Raw genomic sequence first — 16,621 nt, 5'->3', positions numbered from 1 at the left:
TAGTATATTTTCACACCCTGTACCTTGCACTTTCATTCTCTTAAGAGTGATGTTTTGTTTTTAACCTTATTGAAATACAAATTAAATACTATAAAAATGTACCCATTATAAGTGTACAGATCAATGATTTTCAGTAAGTTTACATGATTGTGCAAACATCACATTAGATGAGATATAGAAATCTTCCATTACCCTAGAAAGTTCCCTCCTGCCCATATGCAATTAATAACTCTTCCTGCTGACAGTCCCAGAAAACCACCGATCTGATTCCTGCTGCTATAAACAAACCATCTTTGAAAAAAATAGCCCATTTTAGACTTATTTTCCTTTGATTATAAAACCAATGTGAAGGTACTGTAAAAAACTTAAGACACAGATATACGTTCAAAGAATAAAAGTCAGCTTGACAATTATATATAACTGTTATTTAATTTATTGTGATATTTATTCCCAAATGTCCAGTCACAACAAAAAGAAATGGATCTATGTACACAAAGTTAAAATAAAACCAGAAAAAAACTACAATCTCATTTAGTTAAATATCGATAGCAGAAGCATGAAGTTTAAAAATACATATAGGAAAAAAAACATACACCTTATGTTAACAGTGACTATATCTGGGCCATAGGGTAAAAGGAAGATTTTGTTTATAACAGCAATTTCCTGCTGCCTGTCTCCTCACATTGAAGGCAATGAATTACTCTTTGGGATATCCACTATCCACAGATACAACAATGAAAAAGAAAGGCAGCTGACTTTTTCCACCACTGTAACTTTTCTCCAAAATGACCACCATAAAATGGCTTTTAAGTCATATGAATCATATTCCATTCAGGTACCTTGCAGATCATTTTGACCTTTCAATGCTGATCTGAATGAAACAGATTCCTGATTTAAAAAAATTTTTTTATAAAAAGATAACAAAAGAAATAACCTGAAACTGGGCACTGATGCTGGGAGGCTTTTTCTTCTTGTGCAAATGAAGAAGAGACTTGGTAATGCGATCCTGTAGTGTCAGTCTTGTCAGGTGCTTTAAAGAATTTACCTCTAGCAAGTGCTGAAAACAAGCAAGAAAAATCAAATTCTTCACATAAATTAATTAAAGAACAGGGAAACCAAAATTTTAAGCCAGTTTTCATTATCACCCATGTATAATGACTGTGGTGAATATTAGAAATTGATATTCAATATCCATCTCACCCTCCTGCTTTCTCGCAGAAGCTTTCCAGCTAAAAAGAAAACTGCATTTCTCAAACTCTCTTGCATCTGGGTTCCAGATAGGATTTAAGTTTATCATTTAAATTCTAACGCATGAAATTGGGAAGGTATAACTGAGGCAGACTTTGGCTACTAGCTTCTGTTTCTTCTGACAACCATGTATACCCAAGTACTTTAGCTTTCTGTGATCCTAATGTCCAGGCACCACCTTTGTGAGTTGAGAGGCAGAGCACAGGGAATTTGTGTTGTTACTGCAACTCTAGTAAATTCACCTTAACCCTGGTGCCAATAGTTGTGGCAGCTTCCTCCTGATTCCTGGATTACACCACAGGTAGTATGCACCTGGAAGCAGCAGCTGGAATGGCAGCTTCCTGCTTTCTTAGCTGATTACAGCTGGGGTCAGTTCTGCACTGCTATTTTAATACTCTGAAACTCTAAAACTTCTAATGATTTTGTAAGTGCCTATTTGAATTAAGTCTTTTTCTACTTAAAAATATCTACACTTATTATTGCTACCTGTAATTGAATCCTGACTCACAGAGACAATAAATTTAATCCCAGGGCTACAGAGGGTGTGCCAGAAACATACACAGAAACAAAATAAAACATAAACCCTATTAACCATGATCCTGGCAAATTAATTATTAATCTTAATAGTAAGATAGGAGTTACACATAAAGCAAATACAAATAATACAAAATGGGGTGTTAATAAAGTATTTGAGAGCTTTTGCAGCCAATTACAATTAAAAGTAATTTTTTCTAATATTTATTATTTATTTTTGAGAGAGAGAGGCAGAGTGCGAGCAAGGGAGGGGCAGAGAGAGCGGGAGACACAGAATCTGAAGCAGGCTCCAAATCAGCACAGAGCCCAATGCAGGGCCCAAAGCCATGAACCATGAGATCATGACCTGAGCTGAAGTCGGATGCTCAACTGACTGAGCCACCCAGGCGCCTCAACTTTTTAAACCATACCATATTTATGGAAGTGAGCTTGCCCATGGAAAGAATATATAATGATACATATGTACAACTATATAATGTTATTCAAAAAGCTCTAAAAATTTTATTGTATGAGAAGCACAGAACTGAGTTAAAAACAACAGATTTAAAAGTCTTAAAAATATTAATTTTGACAATATAAACACTTAAAAATATAAACCTTCAAGTGGCAACAAGTACAATAGATATTTTAACAGATACAACTAAATAAAATTTTTCTAGCAATGACAGACTTATTATCTGTACATAAGAAATGTAAAAATTCCTTTAAAAATTCATCCTGAAATTAAAATGAACAGAAGACATGAAACAGGCAATTCTCAAATAAAGTATAAATGACATATAACATGATGACAATCAATCAACCTGATGTATAATAAAAAAAAGCACATTTCTTTTAAAGAGGTTTTCTGCATATCAGATTGGCAAACATAATAAACACTGACAAAACCCAATATTCATGAGGTTGTGAAGAAAGACATATTTATGCACTGTTCTTAAGAATGCAAATCAGTATAGCCTTCCTGATAAACAATTTCACATCTAGATATTTATTTAAGGAGACTATCAAATAAGATCTGAAAGTTATTTTTGACAATGCTTCAGAAAACAGTGAAAAACAACAGAGATATGCAATTATAAAGAATTATTTTCATAAAGTATGCTTTAGTCACACTACTAAATTCTATACAGTTCATAAATATACTGTAACCTGTATTTACTGACACAGAAAAATATTTGCAACCCTGTCTACTCCTATCACTTTTATTCAACATAGTACTGGAAGTCCTAGCCCCAGCAATCAGACAAGAAAAAAAATAAGAAGCATCCATATTGGTAAAGCAGAAGTTAAACTGACACTATTTGCAGATGATATAATACTACATATAGAAAACCCTAAAGACTCCAAACAGAAAACTATTAGAAATAATAAATGAATTCAGTAGTTATAGAATACAAAATTAATATGCAGAAATCAGTTCTTTCTATACACTAATAATGAGTAGCAGAGAGAGAAAATAAATAAACAATTCCATTTGCAATTGCACCAAATAGAATAAAATAACTAGGAATAAACTTAACCAAGAAGGTGAAAGACCTATACTCTGAAACCTAAAAAAACACTGATGAAAGCAACTAAAGGTGGCACAAATGGAAAGATATTCCATGCTCATGGATTGGAAGAACTAATATTGTTAAAATGCCCATTCTATCCAAAGCAATCTACAGATTCAATGCAATCCCTATCAAAATACCAACTGCATTTTTCAAAGAACTAGAACAAATAACCTTAAAATTTGTATGGAGCCACAAAAGATCCTGAGTAGCCAAAGAAATCTTGAAAAATGAAGAACAAAAATGGAGATATCACAATCTCAGATTTCAAGATATACTACCAAGCTGTACTACCAAAACAATATGGCACAAAAATAGACACATAAGTCCATGGAACAGAATAGAAAGCCCAGAAATAAACCCACGACTACATGGTCAATCTGTGACAAAGGAAACAAGAATATACAATGGGGAAAAGACCATCTCTTCAATAAATGGTATTGGGAAAACTGGACAGCTACATGCAGAAGAATGAAACTGGACCACGTTCTCACACCATACTCAAAAATAAACTCAAATTGGATTAAAGACCTAAATGTAAGACCTGAATCCATAAAAATCCTTGAAGACAGCACAAGCAGTAATTTCTCTGATATCAGCCATAATAACATTTTTCTAGATAGGTTTCTTCAAGAAAGGGAAACAAAAGCAAAAATAAACTACTGGGAGATCAAAATAAAAAGCTTTTGCACAGCAAAGGAAGCCACAAACAGAATGAAAAGGCAACAAACTGAATGGGAGAAGATATCTGCAAATGATATATCCAATAAGGGGTTAGTAAAAAGAATTTCTACAACCCAATGCCAAAAAATAAGTGATCCAATTAAAACATGGGCAGAAAACCAAAGAGACATTTTTCCAAAGAAGACATACAGACGGTCAACAGACACATTAAAAGATGGCTCAACATCACTCATTATCAGGGAAACACAAATCAAAACCACAATGAGGTTTTGATTTACACCTATAAGAATGGCTAGCATTAGAAAGACAAGAAATAACAAGTGAATATTTAGCAAAGTGGTGGAGAAAAAGGAACCTTTACACACTGTTGGTGGGAATCTAAATTGGTACAGCCACTAAGAAAAATAGTATGGAGGTTCCTCAAAAAATTAAAAACAGATATACCATATGATCCAATAATTCCACCACTGGGTATTTTCACAAAGAAAATGAAAACACTAATTTGAAAAGATGTTTGCATCCCTGTGTTTACTGCAACATTATTTACAACAGCCAAGATAATGCAAGCAATCCAAGTGTCTATCAACAGATGAATGAATACAGATGTGGGGTGTGTGTATACAAACACACACATATACACACAATGGGACTACTACTTAGCCATAGAAAAGAATGAGATCTTGCCATTTGTGACAACACAGATAGACCTAGAGGGTATTATGTCAAGTGAAGTAAGATAGAGAAACACGAATACCACATGATTTCATGTATAGGTGGAATCCAGCAAACAAAACAGATGAATGAAAAACAGACTCAAATACAGAAAAAAAAAAAAAAAGAAAGTGATAGTTGCTGGAGGGGAGGGGTAAAATAGATAAAGGGGATTAAGAAATATAAACTTCCAGTTATAAAATAAAAGTCACACAGATGAAAAGTACAGCATAAAGAATATAGTCAGTAATTCTGTAATAACATTGTTGGTGACAGGTTGTGAGCACTGAGTAATGTGTAGAATCAATTAATCAATATGTTGTACACCTGAAACTAATATAACACTGTATATACGCCAATAAAAATAAATAAATAAAAATAGAGAAATAGATGGGATTCCCGTCACTGATAGTTGAATAGAATTATTTCAGGTGTAGCCAACATGAATATTTTTAAACCATATGAAGTTTAAAGAGAGGTTATCCATTTGAGGAGAGTAAAAAGAATGGTACAAATAGCTAGACTCAGTGCTGGCATTCAAAATACTAAAGTACATACATATACACATACACACACACACAATGTATATATATACATTTATATATAATATATATATACTTACATATTTATACACACACTGTACATATATATGTATGTATATATATAAATCTTGTATATATGTGTATGTGTACACAGACACTGGAATATTACTCAGCCATCAAAAAGAATGAGATCTTGGGGCGCCTGGGTGGCGCAGTCGGTTAAGCGTCCGACTTCAGCCAGGTCACGATCTCGCGGTCTGTGAGTTCGAGCCCCGCGTCAGGCTCTGGGCTGATGGCTCGGAGCCTGGAGCCTGTTTCCGATTCTGTGTCTCCCTCTCTCTCTCTGCCCCTCCCCCGTTCATGCTCTGTCTCTCTCTGTCCCAAAAATAAATAAAAAACGTTGAAAAAAAAAAAATTAAAAAAAAAAAAAAAAAAAAAAAGAATGAGATCTTGCCATTTGCAATGACATGGATGGAGCTAGAGTAGAGTGTATTATGCCAAGTGAAGTCATTCAGTCAGAGAAAGACAAATACCATATGATTGCACTCATACATGTAATTTAAGAAACAAAACAGATGAACATTGGGGAAGGAAGGGAAAAAAAGAGAGGGAGGCAAACCATAAGATTAACTATAGAAAACAAACAGGGTTGCTGGAGTGGAGGGAAGCAGGGGATGGGCTAAATGGGTGATGGGTATTAAGGAGGGCACTTGTTATGATGAGCACTGGGTGTTCTATGTAAGTGATGGATCACTAAATTCTTTTCCTAAAACAACTATTACACTATATGTCAATTAACTAGAATTTAAATAAAAACTTGAAACAAAAACAAAATACTAAATGGCTAAAGAGACAATGAAGGTAAAAGAAAACACAAATGAACAGATAAAGATGTTTGATAATGAAAGTGGTAGCCTTTTTCTCTACATAAAATCTTTTCATGATAAGAACAAAGTACAAACCACTTAACATAAATTTTCTTTGTGCTTTAAAACTATTTACCACTACCAGAAACCACAGAAGCATTGCATTACCTTTTCTCTAGAAGCCACAGAGGCTTAAGTAGAAGGAAATAATAACTTCATTTTTTTGTTTTTTGTTTTTTGAACTAGAAAATCTGAGGATAAATAGCTCTTTCTCAGTTCTTTTAAAATTTTGAAATTCACCAAAAAGGTTACAAGTGACAGAACTTCTTTAGGGGGGTACAAGAGGAAGAAAGAGTAAGATTTTTCTTTCTTTAGTAAATTAAGTAAATACTTTTGGAATGCCATCTCAGCATAAACTTTGTAGATCAGGGTGGGCAAATTACAGCCATGGGCCAAATCCTGTTCACTGATTTTATATGGTTAAAAGAACATTAAAATAATACTTAAGGGCATGTGTAAAATTATATGAAATTCAAATTTCAGTGTCTAAAAATAAAGTTTTATTGAAATATAGTAACACTTATTCAGTTCCATATTGTCTATAGCTGCATTTGTGCTACCATAGCATAGCTAAGTAGTTACAACATAGACCTGCAGCCTATCTGGGCCTTTATAGAAAAACTTGGCTAACTAATGCTAATGATGATAAGCTAGACAAACACTAATTAAAACTATTTTTTTTAATTTTTTTTTTTAACGTTTATTTATTTTTGAGACAGAGAGAGACAGAGCATGAACGGGGGAGGGTCAGAGAGAGAGGGAGACACAGAATCCGAAACAGGCTCCAGGCTCCGAGCTGTCAGCACAGAGCCCGATGCGGGGCTTAAACTCACGGACCGCAAGATCATGACCTGAGCTGAAGTCGGACACTCAACCAACTGAGCCACCCAGGTGCCCCTAATTGGAAACTATTTAAAATCAGGTAAAATTCAAAATTTGACCTTAGCCTGGCTTAAGGATAAATGAAAAGATCTAATGTAAAGATGCAATTACTCAACAAAAAACATTTGTAATTCAAAAGCCTTTCAAACACTGAAATATGAGATATATCACAAATATTTACCTGAACCATTAAGCCTGGCCATTTCCTAACATCCAGTGTTATTTCTAAAACAGATTTAACTGAATATACAAAATTAATCCCTACTTTGGGTACAAATAAGGTACTGCTTATCTGGGATTATTAAAGATTGTTTGCATGAATAAAAAAAAATATTACAGAATAGGGCACAAACAGAAAAATTCTTTTTCATAATACTCACCTTTGGAAGTCCAGGCTTGGGTTTGAAGTTTTTGCTTCTCCTATAAGACAGATCATATATTAGAAATAATGACAGTACAGATGAATCCTTTCCAGGTCTCTGGTAAAACAATAGATTATATACCCATTTCCAAGATACTGGTCCTCTATATGAAAACACTGTCTAGTTCAACTAAGCAGGCACCTTTAGGAATGAAATATAAGCAGGGAAAAGGAACAAGAGATACCTGCTCTACAATATAGGTATAAACAGATTCAAGCCTGATAATCAGTAACATAATGTTGTACATTCAAAACTAAAATTGTTTCCTTTTGGACGTTAATAGAATTCTGCTTTCCTATACCTACAGAAACTTTGTTTCTGTCATTTTAAGACTTTAAAGAGATGTCTAATTTCATAGATTTTTAAAATGTACGTATCAAAAAATTCTTATCTTTCCCTTTTGAATTAAAAATTCTCTTCTGCTCTTTTTCTTCTTTATAACCCAATATTATATTCACATCAAGACTTTTTTTTAACGGCTAAAGAAATAAAAGGAATAATGCCCAGAGCTCATGAGCATAAGCTGGGGAGTCAGAAAGACCAAAGCTTGAATCTAAAACTCTAGCACTTACTAGTGTAGGAGTTTTAACTTCTCTAAGTCTTGGTTTCACTAATGTGATAATGTAAGATAATGTAGAATGTAATAATGTAAAATGAAGATCATGATACCACCAACCTCTTGGTTGTTGTGAGGATTAAATGAGTTAATTTATAATTCTGAAGCATCGCGGAACTTAAATAAATACAGCCTATTAGCAGTGTTAAGTGATGACTTAGGGATTAAGGAATCCAATTCAGTCACACCAGCTAGTGGTCAAAAAACATGTTTTGAAATAATGCCTGAAATACATGGATACAGGTAGCTAAGAACTTTTTACTGGTCCACCTTGCATAGTTAAACCTATACCCTCAAAGCAGTCCTATAATTAGGTAATGAAGAATGGCAGGCTGGATAAAGGTTATATATCACTATATATAGTCTCAGTCCCCATTTCATAGGGGATTTTACTGCCCAATTTGTTAGGACTGTCAAAATTAAAGGACAAGTGCAATTCAAGACTGAGAATCATAAAAAGTGTGAACAGTTTTACTCTATTTGTATGTAGGGTCTGTCAAAGACTAATGAAGAATTATCTCCGTAAGTACATCCAACCATGATTCTCCTGGGGAGATGAAAACAAACAAACCGCCAAGCTTCTTAATGCAGGAGATTCACAGCTCTCAATACTATTTTTGATTCACTTGTTTCACTCAAAATTCTCCTCATGAAAATAATGATTCACCATCACCCCTCTTCTTTTTTTAGCCAGAAATTTTAAACCAGTCATAAAAACCAATCCACATTTCTGATCAATACTAACGTGAGAATTCCATGCGCTCTTTCCAAGAGTTTGCTGCTAGCTGAATTAGCAAATATCCCATCTTTATCAAGCAAGGAGGTGCTACTTGACAGTCTGCTCTGGCGAATCCCAGTTCTGCCATTCCAGGCAATATCAAATGTATCACTGTAAAAAGTTAAATACGGTATAATTTGCTTTAGTTAACTGAGACATCTACAATACTCCCCACATTGCTTAAATAAGTAAATTTTAAAACTTTCAACACTGAAGTTAAAATTTACAAAAAGAGCTAACCCAGCAAAAAATGGTTTTAGCACAGAGATTACGAATCAATCTAATCTTTTCCTCATTCAGAACAAAGAATTTCTATGGATTCTGGCACATTCACATACAAATGTGCATGTAGATGAGCACATCATACAGCTAATATCTTTAAATCTAATCCATTAACTATTTACAATCAGTAAATAATAAAAGGTTATTATAGTAACATAATGGTTTTTGTCTTTGTTAGATTTTAGAACTTCCAAATATTATTGAAGGAACTTACAATCCTAATAGGCTGTCCCATTCTATGGAATATTTAATTTCTTCCTGGGAGGTCTTATTCACACATTCACTCACTACACACACATCCACCAAAGTTACTAAGTATCTTCTATAGGCTGAGCAATATTCTAGCCACTGGAGATAGAGGAGTGAACAAAACAGATAAAATTATCAGTGATTACAATATGAGGAGTTAATAGAGGGCTTTCCAGGTAAAGCAGCAAATTGACCACATTTTTTGATTCCTCCAGAAACCCATAAAAACATTAATAAAATAACTTTTAAAGGAATAAACACTTAGGAATAAAGAAAATATACTAAGAGACAAGAGTAACACAGTTTTGAAATATGGAAAACAGAGGAATACAGAAAGCAATCTTAAACTGGCTACGAGGAAGAATGAGAAGCATCTGTATTTACAGAACTCTCAAAGGCTCCAGAGTTTCTGGAGTTCCATCAAGTACCTGTGGAAGTGGTGGGGAAGGTGGGTTAAAAACAAGAGCACTAGTTGAAAGTCAGTTTAAGAAGCAGTTAGATGAATGGATAAAGAAGATGTGGTTTATATATACAATGGAATACTACTTGGCAATGAGAAAGAATGAAATCTGGCCATTTGTAGCAATGTGGATGGAACTGGAGGGTATTATGCTAAGTGAAATAAGTCAGGAAGAGAAAGACAGATACCATATGTTTTCACTCATATGTGGATCCTGAGAAACTTAACAGAAGACCATGGGGGAGGGGAAGGAGAAAAAAATTACAGAGAGGGAGGGAGGCAAACCATAAGAGACTCTTAAATACTGAGAACAAACTGAGGGTTGATGAGGGTGGGGGAGAGGGGAAATTGGGTGATGGGCATTGAGGAGGGCACCTGCTGGGATGAGCACGGGGTGTTATATGGAAACCAATTTGACAATAAATTATATATATATGTATACATATACGTGTGTGTGCGTGTGTGTGTGTGTGTGTGTGTATGTAAAGAAGCATTTAGAACTCCATGAAGCCTGATAGCCATCCCTTACCTAAGCAAGAGGATGAAAGAGGAGTCCATGAACCATGGACTAGGCAGCACCAGGCACAACAGAGGATGAGTATACTATATAGAAGTCAAAGGTAATACTGAAAATAGATTCTCAACCCTCTTACCCCACTGGCTCCAGAATGCTAGCAGCTAAGACTATATCCTTCAGGGAGAAAATCAGAATAAACTTTTGTGTGCAATGTGGCCATCCCAGGAAGAAAGACCCAAAGATACCAATATGTTCTATACATTGCCAACACACCCAATTAATCAGATTGCAATTAGTCTTTCAGTGTTTCAGTAATGAATATTAACAGTCAACCAAGGTTCATCAGACATCTGAGTAAAGCCATGAGCATAAAACAGAGACCAAAACAAACTATCATGACATAAACAACTTAAAGGAAAAAAAGATCAGGCAGGCGGAAAAAAAAAAAGTTTTAAGCCCTCAGTAATATTCTTAGAGAAGAGAGAAAATATTGCATCTATAAAATAAGATGCTGTGAAAAATTAAAAAATTGAGAAAACAAAGTAACAAAAATGTCCTAAAAATTAAAGATGTAACACCAATAAAAATGCAGAATATACTTATTCATTCAAAAGTATTGATTGAGCACCAAATAGTGTCAATTTTTTCTAGCATCTTCATATTACTTAAATTCAAATGGAAGAAAACAAACACATAAAAAAACACATTGTATGTCAGATAATAGGTGCCAAGGAAAAATTTTAAACATAGAAGAAGAATGCCAGGACACTAGGCTTTTTAATAGGGAAGTCAAGGAGATGCATGATGGAGAAGATTTCATTTAAACAGAGATCTAAGGGAGATAAAAAGCAATTCAAGCAATTATCTGAAAGAAGAGCACTCTACTCAGAGAGAAGAGCAAACACACAGTTTGGGAGGCAGGAATTTTGTTGATGAGTCTGAGATATATTAAATAAATCAGCAAGGCTGGAGTGGAGTAAACAGGGGAAAAATGGTAGATCAAGTCAGAGTTAGGAAGGAGGAAACCATGTCACATATACCCTCTAGGAAATGTAAGAATTTTGGGGTTTTAATGAGAATGAGAAAGAAAGACAAAGAAGGATTTTCAGCAAAACATGAATCAGCTTTTTTATATTAAAATGTATTTTAGGGGTGCCTAGGTGGCTCGGTCGGTTAAGCATCCGACTTCGGCTCAGGTCATGATCTCACGGTCCGTGGGTTCGAGCCCCGCGCCGGGCTCTGTGCTGACAGCTCAGAGCCTGGAGCCTGTTTCAGATTCTGTGTCTCCCTCTCTCTGTGACCCTCCCCCGTTCATGCTCTGTCTCTCTCTGTCTCAAAAATAAATAAACGTTAAAAAAAAAATTTTTTTTTAATGTATTTTATATTACATATATTTACATATTATATTAAAATGATCTGGTTTCTATATTGAATACTGCTTGAGGGGCCAAGGACAAAAGCAGGGACATTACTTTAGGCAGCTATTATAATAATCTATGCCAGGGCAATAGCAGTGGAAGTAGTAAGAAATGGTGAGATTCAGGATATCATTTTAAGATACAGCCAATGTAACTTGCTGATGGATTGAATGGGGAGTGTCTGAGACAGAGGGAATTAAGGATGACTTCAAGATTTTAAACCAGTAAGAAAAGACTTAGAGATAAGGAAGTGGAAGAAATCACTTATAAAGCAAAACAACATGAAAAATCATTAACAAAATAGATCAATCAAGTAGACTCAAAACTTAACAAAAGAGTTTCTAGACAGATCATACAAAATTCTGGTACTTAAGTACAGAGGAGAGATGTCACTTGTATTACAAAGGCTCAAGAATCAGGTGCACCTGGATGGCTCAGTTGGTTAAGCGTCCAACTCTTGATTTTGGCTCAGGTCATGATCTCACAGTTCGTGGGTTTGAGCCCCACTTCAGGCTCTGTGCTGGTGGGGCAAAGCCTGCTTGGGATTCTCTCTCTCTCTTCCTTTCTCTCTTCCCCTCCTCCACTCGTGTACTTTGTCTCGCTCTCAAAATAAATAAACAAACTTGGGGCGCCTAGGTGGCTCAGTCAGTTGGGCATCTGGCTTCGGCTCAGGTCATGATCTTGCAGTCTATGAGTTCGAGCCCCACATGGGGCTCTGTGCTGACAGCCCGGAACCTGGAGCCCGCTTCAAATTCTGTGTCTCCCTCACTCTCTGCCCTGCCCCTGCTCACAATCTTCCTCTCTCTCTCTCAAAAATAAATTAACATCAAAAGACTTTTAAAAATTAAATAAATTAAATAAATAAGTAAGCTTTAAAAAAAAAGAATCAGAGAAAGGGCATCTAAAAAAAAAAAAACCCTACAGTCAACATCATGCTTCATGATTAAAAAAAAAAAAACACTGGAAGATTTCTCACTAATATCAGGAATAAGACAAGGATGTGAGCTCTTGCCACACTGATTCAACACTGTACTGAAGTTTCTAGCCAGGGCAGTAAGTAAGAGAAAGAAATAAAAGACATCCAAGTTGAAAAGGAAGAAGTAAAATTATATTTATTCACATATGACATGATCTTACATATAGAGAATTCTAAGGAATCCACTAAAAAACTATGAGAACTTATGAGTTAAGCAAGGTTAAAATATTCAATTAAATTTTTATATAACAGCAATGAACAATTGACAATGAAAGCAAAAAATTTTTCATTTATAAAAGCATGAAAAATAATACTTAGGAGTAAATTTGAGAAAAGAAGTGTAAGGCTTGTACACTAAAAACTAAAAAATATTGTTAAAAGAATTAAAGATCTAAAGAAGTGAAAAGATATTCCATGACAATATTCCTCAAATTAATCTATAGATTCAATATAACCTCTAGCGAAATCCTAGCTGATTTTTTTTTTTTTTTTTGCAGAAATGACAAGATAATCCTAAAATTCATACGGAAATGCAAAGAATCTAGAATAGCCAAAACAATGTTGAAAAAAACAAAGCTGGAAGAATTACAGTTCCTGATTTGTAAACTGATTATAAAGCTATAGTAATTAAGACAACATGGAACTGGCATAAGGAAATACATACATATCAATAGAATAAAATTGAGAATCCAGAAATAAACAATTCTATTTATGGTCAAATGAGTTTTGACAAAGGTATCAAGACAATTCAACAGGGAAATAACAGTATTTTCAACCAATGGTACTGAGGTGACTGAATATCCACATGGGAAAGAAGGAAACTGGATCTTTATCTCTTAGCATATACAAAACAACTCAAAATCAATTACAGATGTAAATTTAAAAGCTAAAACTATAAAATTCTTAAAAGAAAACAGAGTAAACCTTTGTGACTTAGGCTTAATGATTTCTTAAATACAACAAAAGTATAGCAAAAAATAAAAATAGATAAATTAGACTTCTTCAAAATTAAAACCTTCACACTTCCAAAAACACATTTGAAATCATGTATCTGATAAGGGACCTAGATCTAGAATATATAAATAACTCTTACAACCTGATAATAAGACAACCCAACTAAAAAACAGATTACTCAAGAAATAAAAAGAAATGAACTACTGATACATTTAATAACCTAATGAATTAAGCACCACGTTTAACGTTAAAGAGCTAATCTCAAAGTTATGAAGGGGATTAGGACATGTCACCCCAAATTACACTACATAAGGGAAATAAGAATCAACAGACACAGGAAGAGTCAGTTCTCTCCCGTCCCCTGAACTTCCTAAAAGTAGGGCATAAATTTCCCTTTGTGAAAAGTGTCCCCCTCTCCCCTATAAGGAAGAGAAGAGCAGCTTTTATCACCTGAAATAAGAGACTAGGAACTGAAAGGAGTTTGCTTAAATAAACCTTACTAAAATAACCCTCATCTTCCATTAGTTCCCCCATCTATTCCCTAGTCACTACCCCACATTTTATAATCCCTTTTAAAGCCGAAAACATCTTTCCTTTAAAAAAAGAGTATATGAGCCCCCAAGTATGACACCACTTCTTTAAGTTTCACTTCTTTTCTGTGAATACTCATGCATGTAAAACATTAATAAAAATTATATACTTTTTCTCCTGTTAATCTGTCTTTCATAATTTAATTCACAGGCCCTAGAGGCCCACAGGTTGCTAGAGGACAGGACAGGGAAGGAGAGGGGTAAATACAAATAGGCAGCATTAGTGAATTCTTTTGTGATTATGAAAAAGGTATGTATCTTGACTGTGGCATTGATTACATAATTGTATATATGGGATACAATTGCAAAAGTCTATATATGGACATGCGTAGATTGCTAAAAATGGTGAAAGTAAAAAGATAAGTTACAAATTGGGGGAATACATTTGAAACATAAGTGAAATGGCACCAGTACATAAAATTTATAACGAATACTTTTTAAAAAAGATATGGACAAAGAAATGATATTTCAAAATACATGAATAGCCATAAAATATATAAAAATTGTTCAACAACATTAATAAGCAGGGAAAAGCAAATCCTAAAATAGCATTTTATAACCACCAGATTATCAAAAGTTAAGAAGACAGTCAGCTGAGTTGTGCTGGCAAGGAACGAAGCAAAGGGAACTTTTAGCTGCCACTTTTAGTGTACATTAGTACAACTCCTTTGGGGGAAAAACTGGGGATTATCTTACAAAACTATCATGCACATATCCCACTGAATTAACAGTTCCATTAATAAGTAAATATCCTAGCAATGTAATAATAGGTGAACCAGAAGACTGGTATGAGCATGTTTAAAATAACACCATTAGTCAGGGTGCCTACATGGCTCAGTTGGTTAAGCATCTGATTCTTGATTTCGGCTTAGGTCATGATTTCACGGTTCATGAGACCAAGCCCACATTGGGCTTCGTGCTGACAGCACGGAGCCTGCTTGGCTTCTCTCTCTCTCCCCTTTCTCTTCCCACCATCCCCCCAACACACATGTGTACACACCTGCTCTCTCTCTCAAAATAAACATTAAAAAATTAAAAATTATATGGGGTGCCTGAGTGGCTCAGTCAGTTAAGCATCTGACTTAGGCTCAGGTCATGATCTCACGGTTTGTGAATTTGAGCCCCGCGTCAGGCTCTGTGCTGACAGCTCAGAGCCTGGAGCCTGCTTTGGATTCTGTGTCTCCCCCTCTCTCTGCCCCTGCCCTGCTCGCACTCTGTCTCAGTCTCTCAAAAAGTGAATAAACATTTAAAAAAAATTTTTTTTAATTAAAAAATTTTTAATAATAAAGTAGCACCATTTCTTTAATTTTTTTTTTTAACATTTATTATTGACACAGAGAGCAATACAGCATGAGCATGGGAAGGGCAAAGAGAGAAGGAAACACAGAATCCAAAGCAGGCTCCAGGTTCTGAGTGGTCAGCACAGAGCCAGATGCGGGGCTCAAACCCACAAACCATGAGATCATGACCTGAGCCAAGGTCGGACGCCCAACCAATTGAGCCACCCGGGCACCCCTAAAGTAGCACCATTTCTAATAGTAAAAGAATCACTCATATATCCACTGAGAGACAAATCAATTATGGTATATTAGTGTCACAATAATTTTTTTAATGTGATAAAATATTTTCTTTTACTGATAAAAAATACATAACACAAAACTTACCATTTTAACTATTACTTTTTTATTGAGAAATAATTGACACATCACATTATATTACAACATACTGACTGAGTACTTATATATACTGCCAAATGATCACCACAATAACTATGGTTAATATCTGTCACCATACGCAGTTACAAATTTTTTTCTGTGATGAGAACTTTTGAGATCTACTCTCTTAGTAACTTCTAAATACACAATACAGTATTATTAACTATGGCAACTATACATACTATCTGTTACTTCCCAGAACTTATTTATTTTGTAATTGGGAGTTTGTACCTTTTGACCACCTTCACCCATTTCACCCACCCCCTACTCAGGCCATGGGCAACCACCAATCTGTTCTCTCTCCATTTTAATATTTTCAGTGTACATTGTATATGAGTATATTGGCATGAGTACATTCACATTGCTCTACAACCATCACCACTATCCATCTTCAGAATTTTTAGCCAAACTGAAACGTTGCATCCATTAAACAGGAACTCCCTATCCCCCCCCCCAATAGCATACAATATTATACAGCAACTAAAAAGAATAAACTGTATGCAACAAGATGGATGAATCTTAGATGAATATTGCTGAAGGGAAAAAATCATAGAAGACAGCATA

The 16,621-nt window shown here is 34.8% G+C and overlaps 1 protein-coding gene across 14 annotated transcripts in view; it reads right to left on the bottom strand.

The window, feature by feature from the left end:
* MYO9A (myosin IXA) overlaps positions 1-16,621 on the bottom strand; it is a 282,783-nt gene that overhangs the window by 115,208 nt on the left and 150,954 nt on the right. For all 14 annotated transcript variants that reach the window (XM_053888877.1, XM_053888879.1, XM_053888875.1 and 11 more), the window contains 3 exons: positions 8,864-9,007; positions 7,461-7,500; positions 935-1,057 (listed from right to left, as the gene is read on the bottom strand). In XM_053888877.1, coding sequence (XP_053744852.1) covers positions 935-1,057; positions 7,461-7,500; positions 8,864-9,007 — 307 coding nt within the window. The remainder of the gene's footprint in view (positions 1-934; positions 1,058-7,460; positions 7,501-8,863; positions 9,008-16,621) is intronic.

Source organism: Panthera pardus, unplaced genomic scaffold (assembly GCF_024362965.1).
Source record: "Panthera pardus isolate Hobbes unplaced genomic scaffold, ASM2436296v1 HiC_scaffold_24, whole genome shotgun sequence".
In the NCBI taxonomy this organism is placed as follows: domain Eukaryota; kingdom Metazoa; phylum Chordata; class Mammalia; order Carnivora; family Felidae; genus Panthera; species Panthera pardus.
Note: the sequence above shows the minus strand (reverse complement) of the source record. Positions and strands in the feature narration are given on the sequence as shown.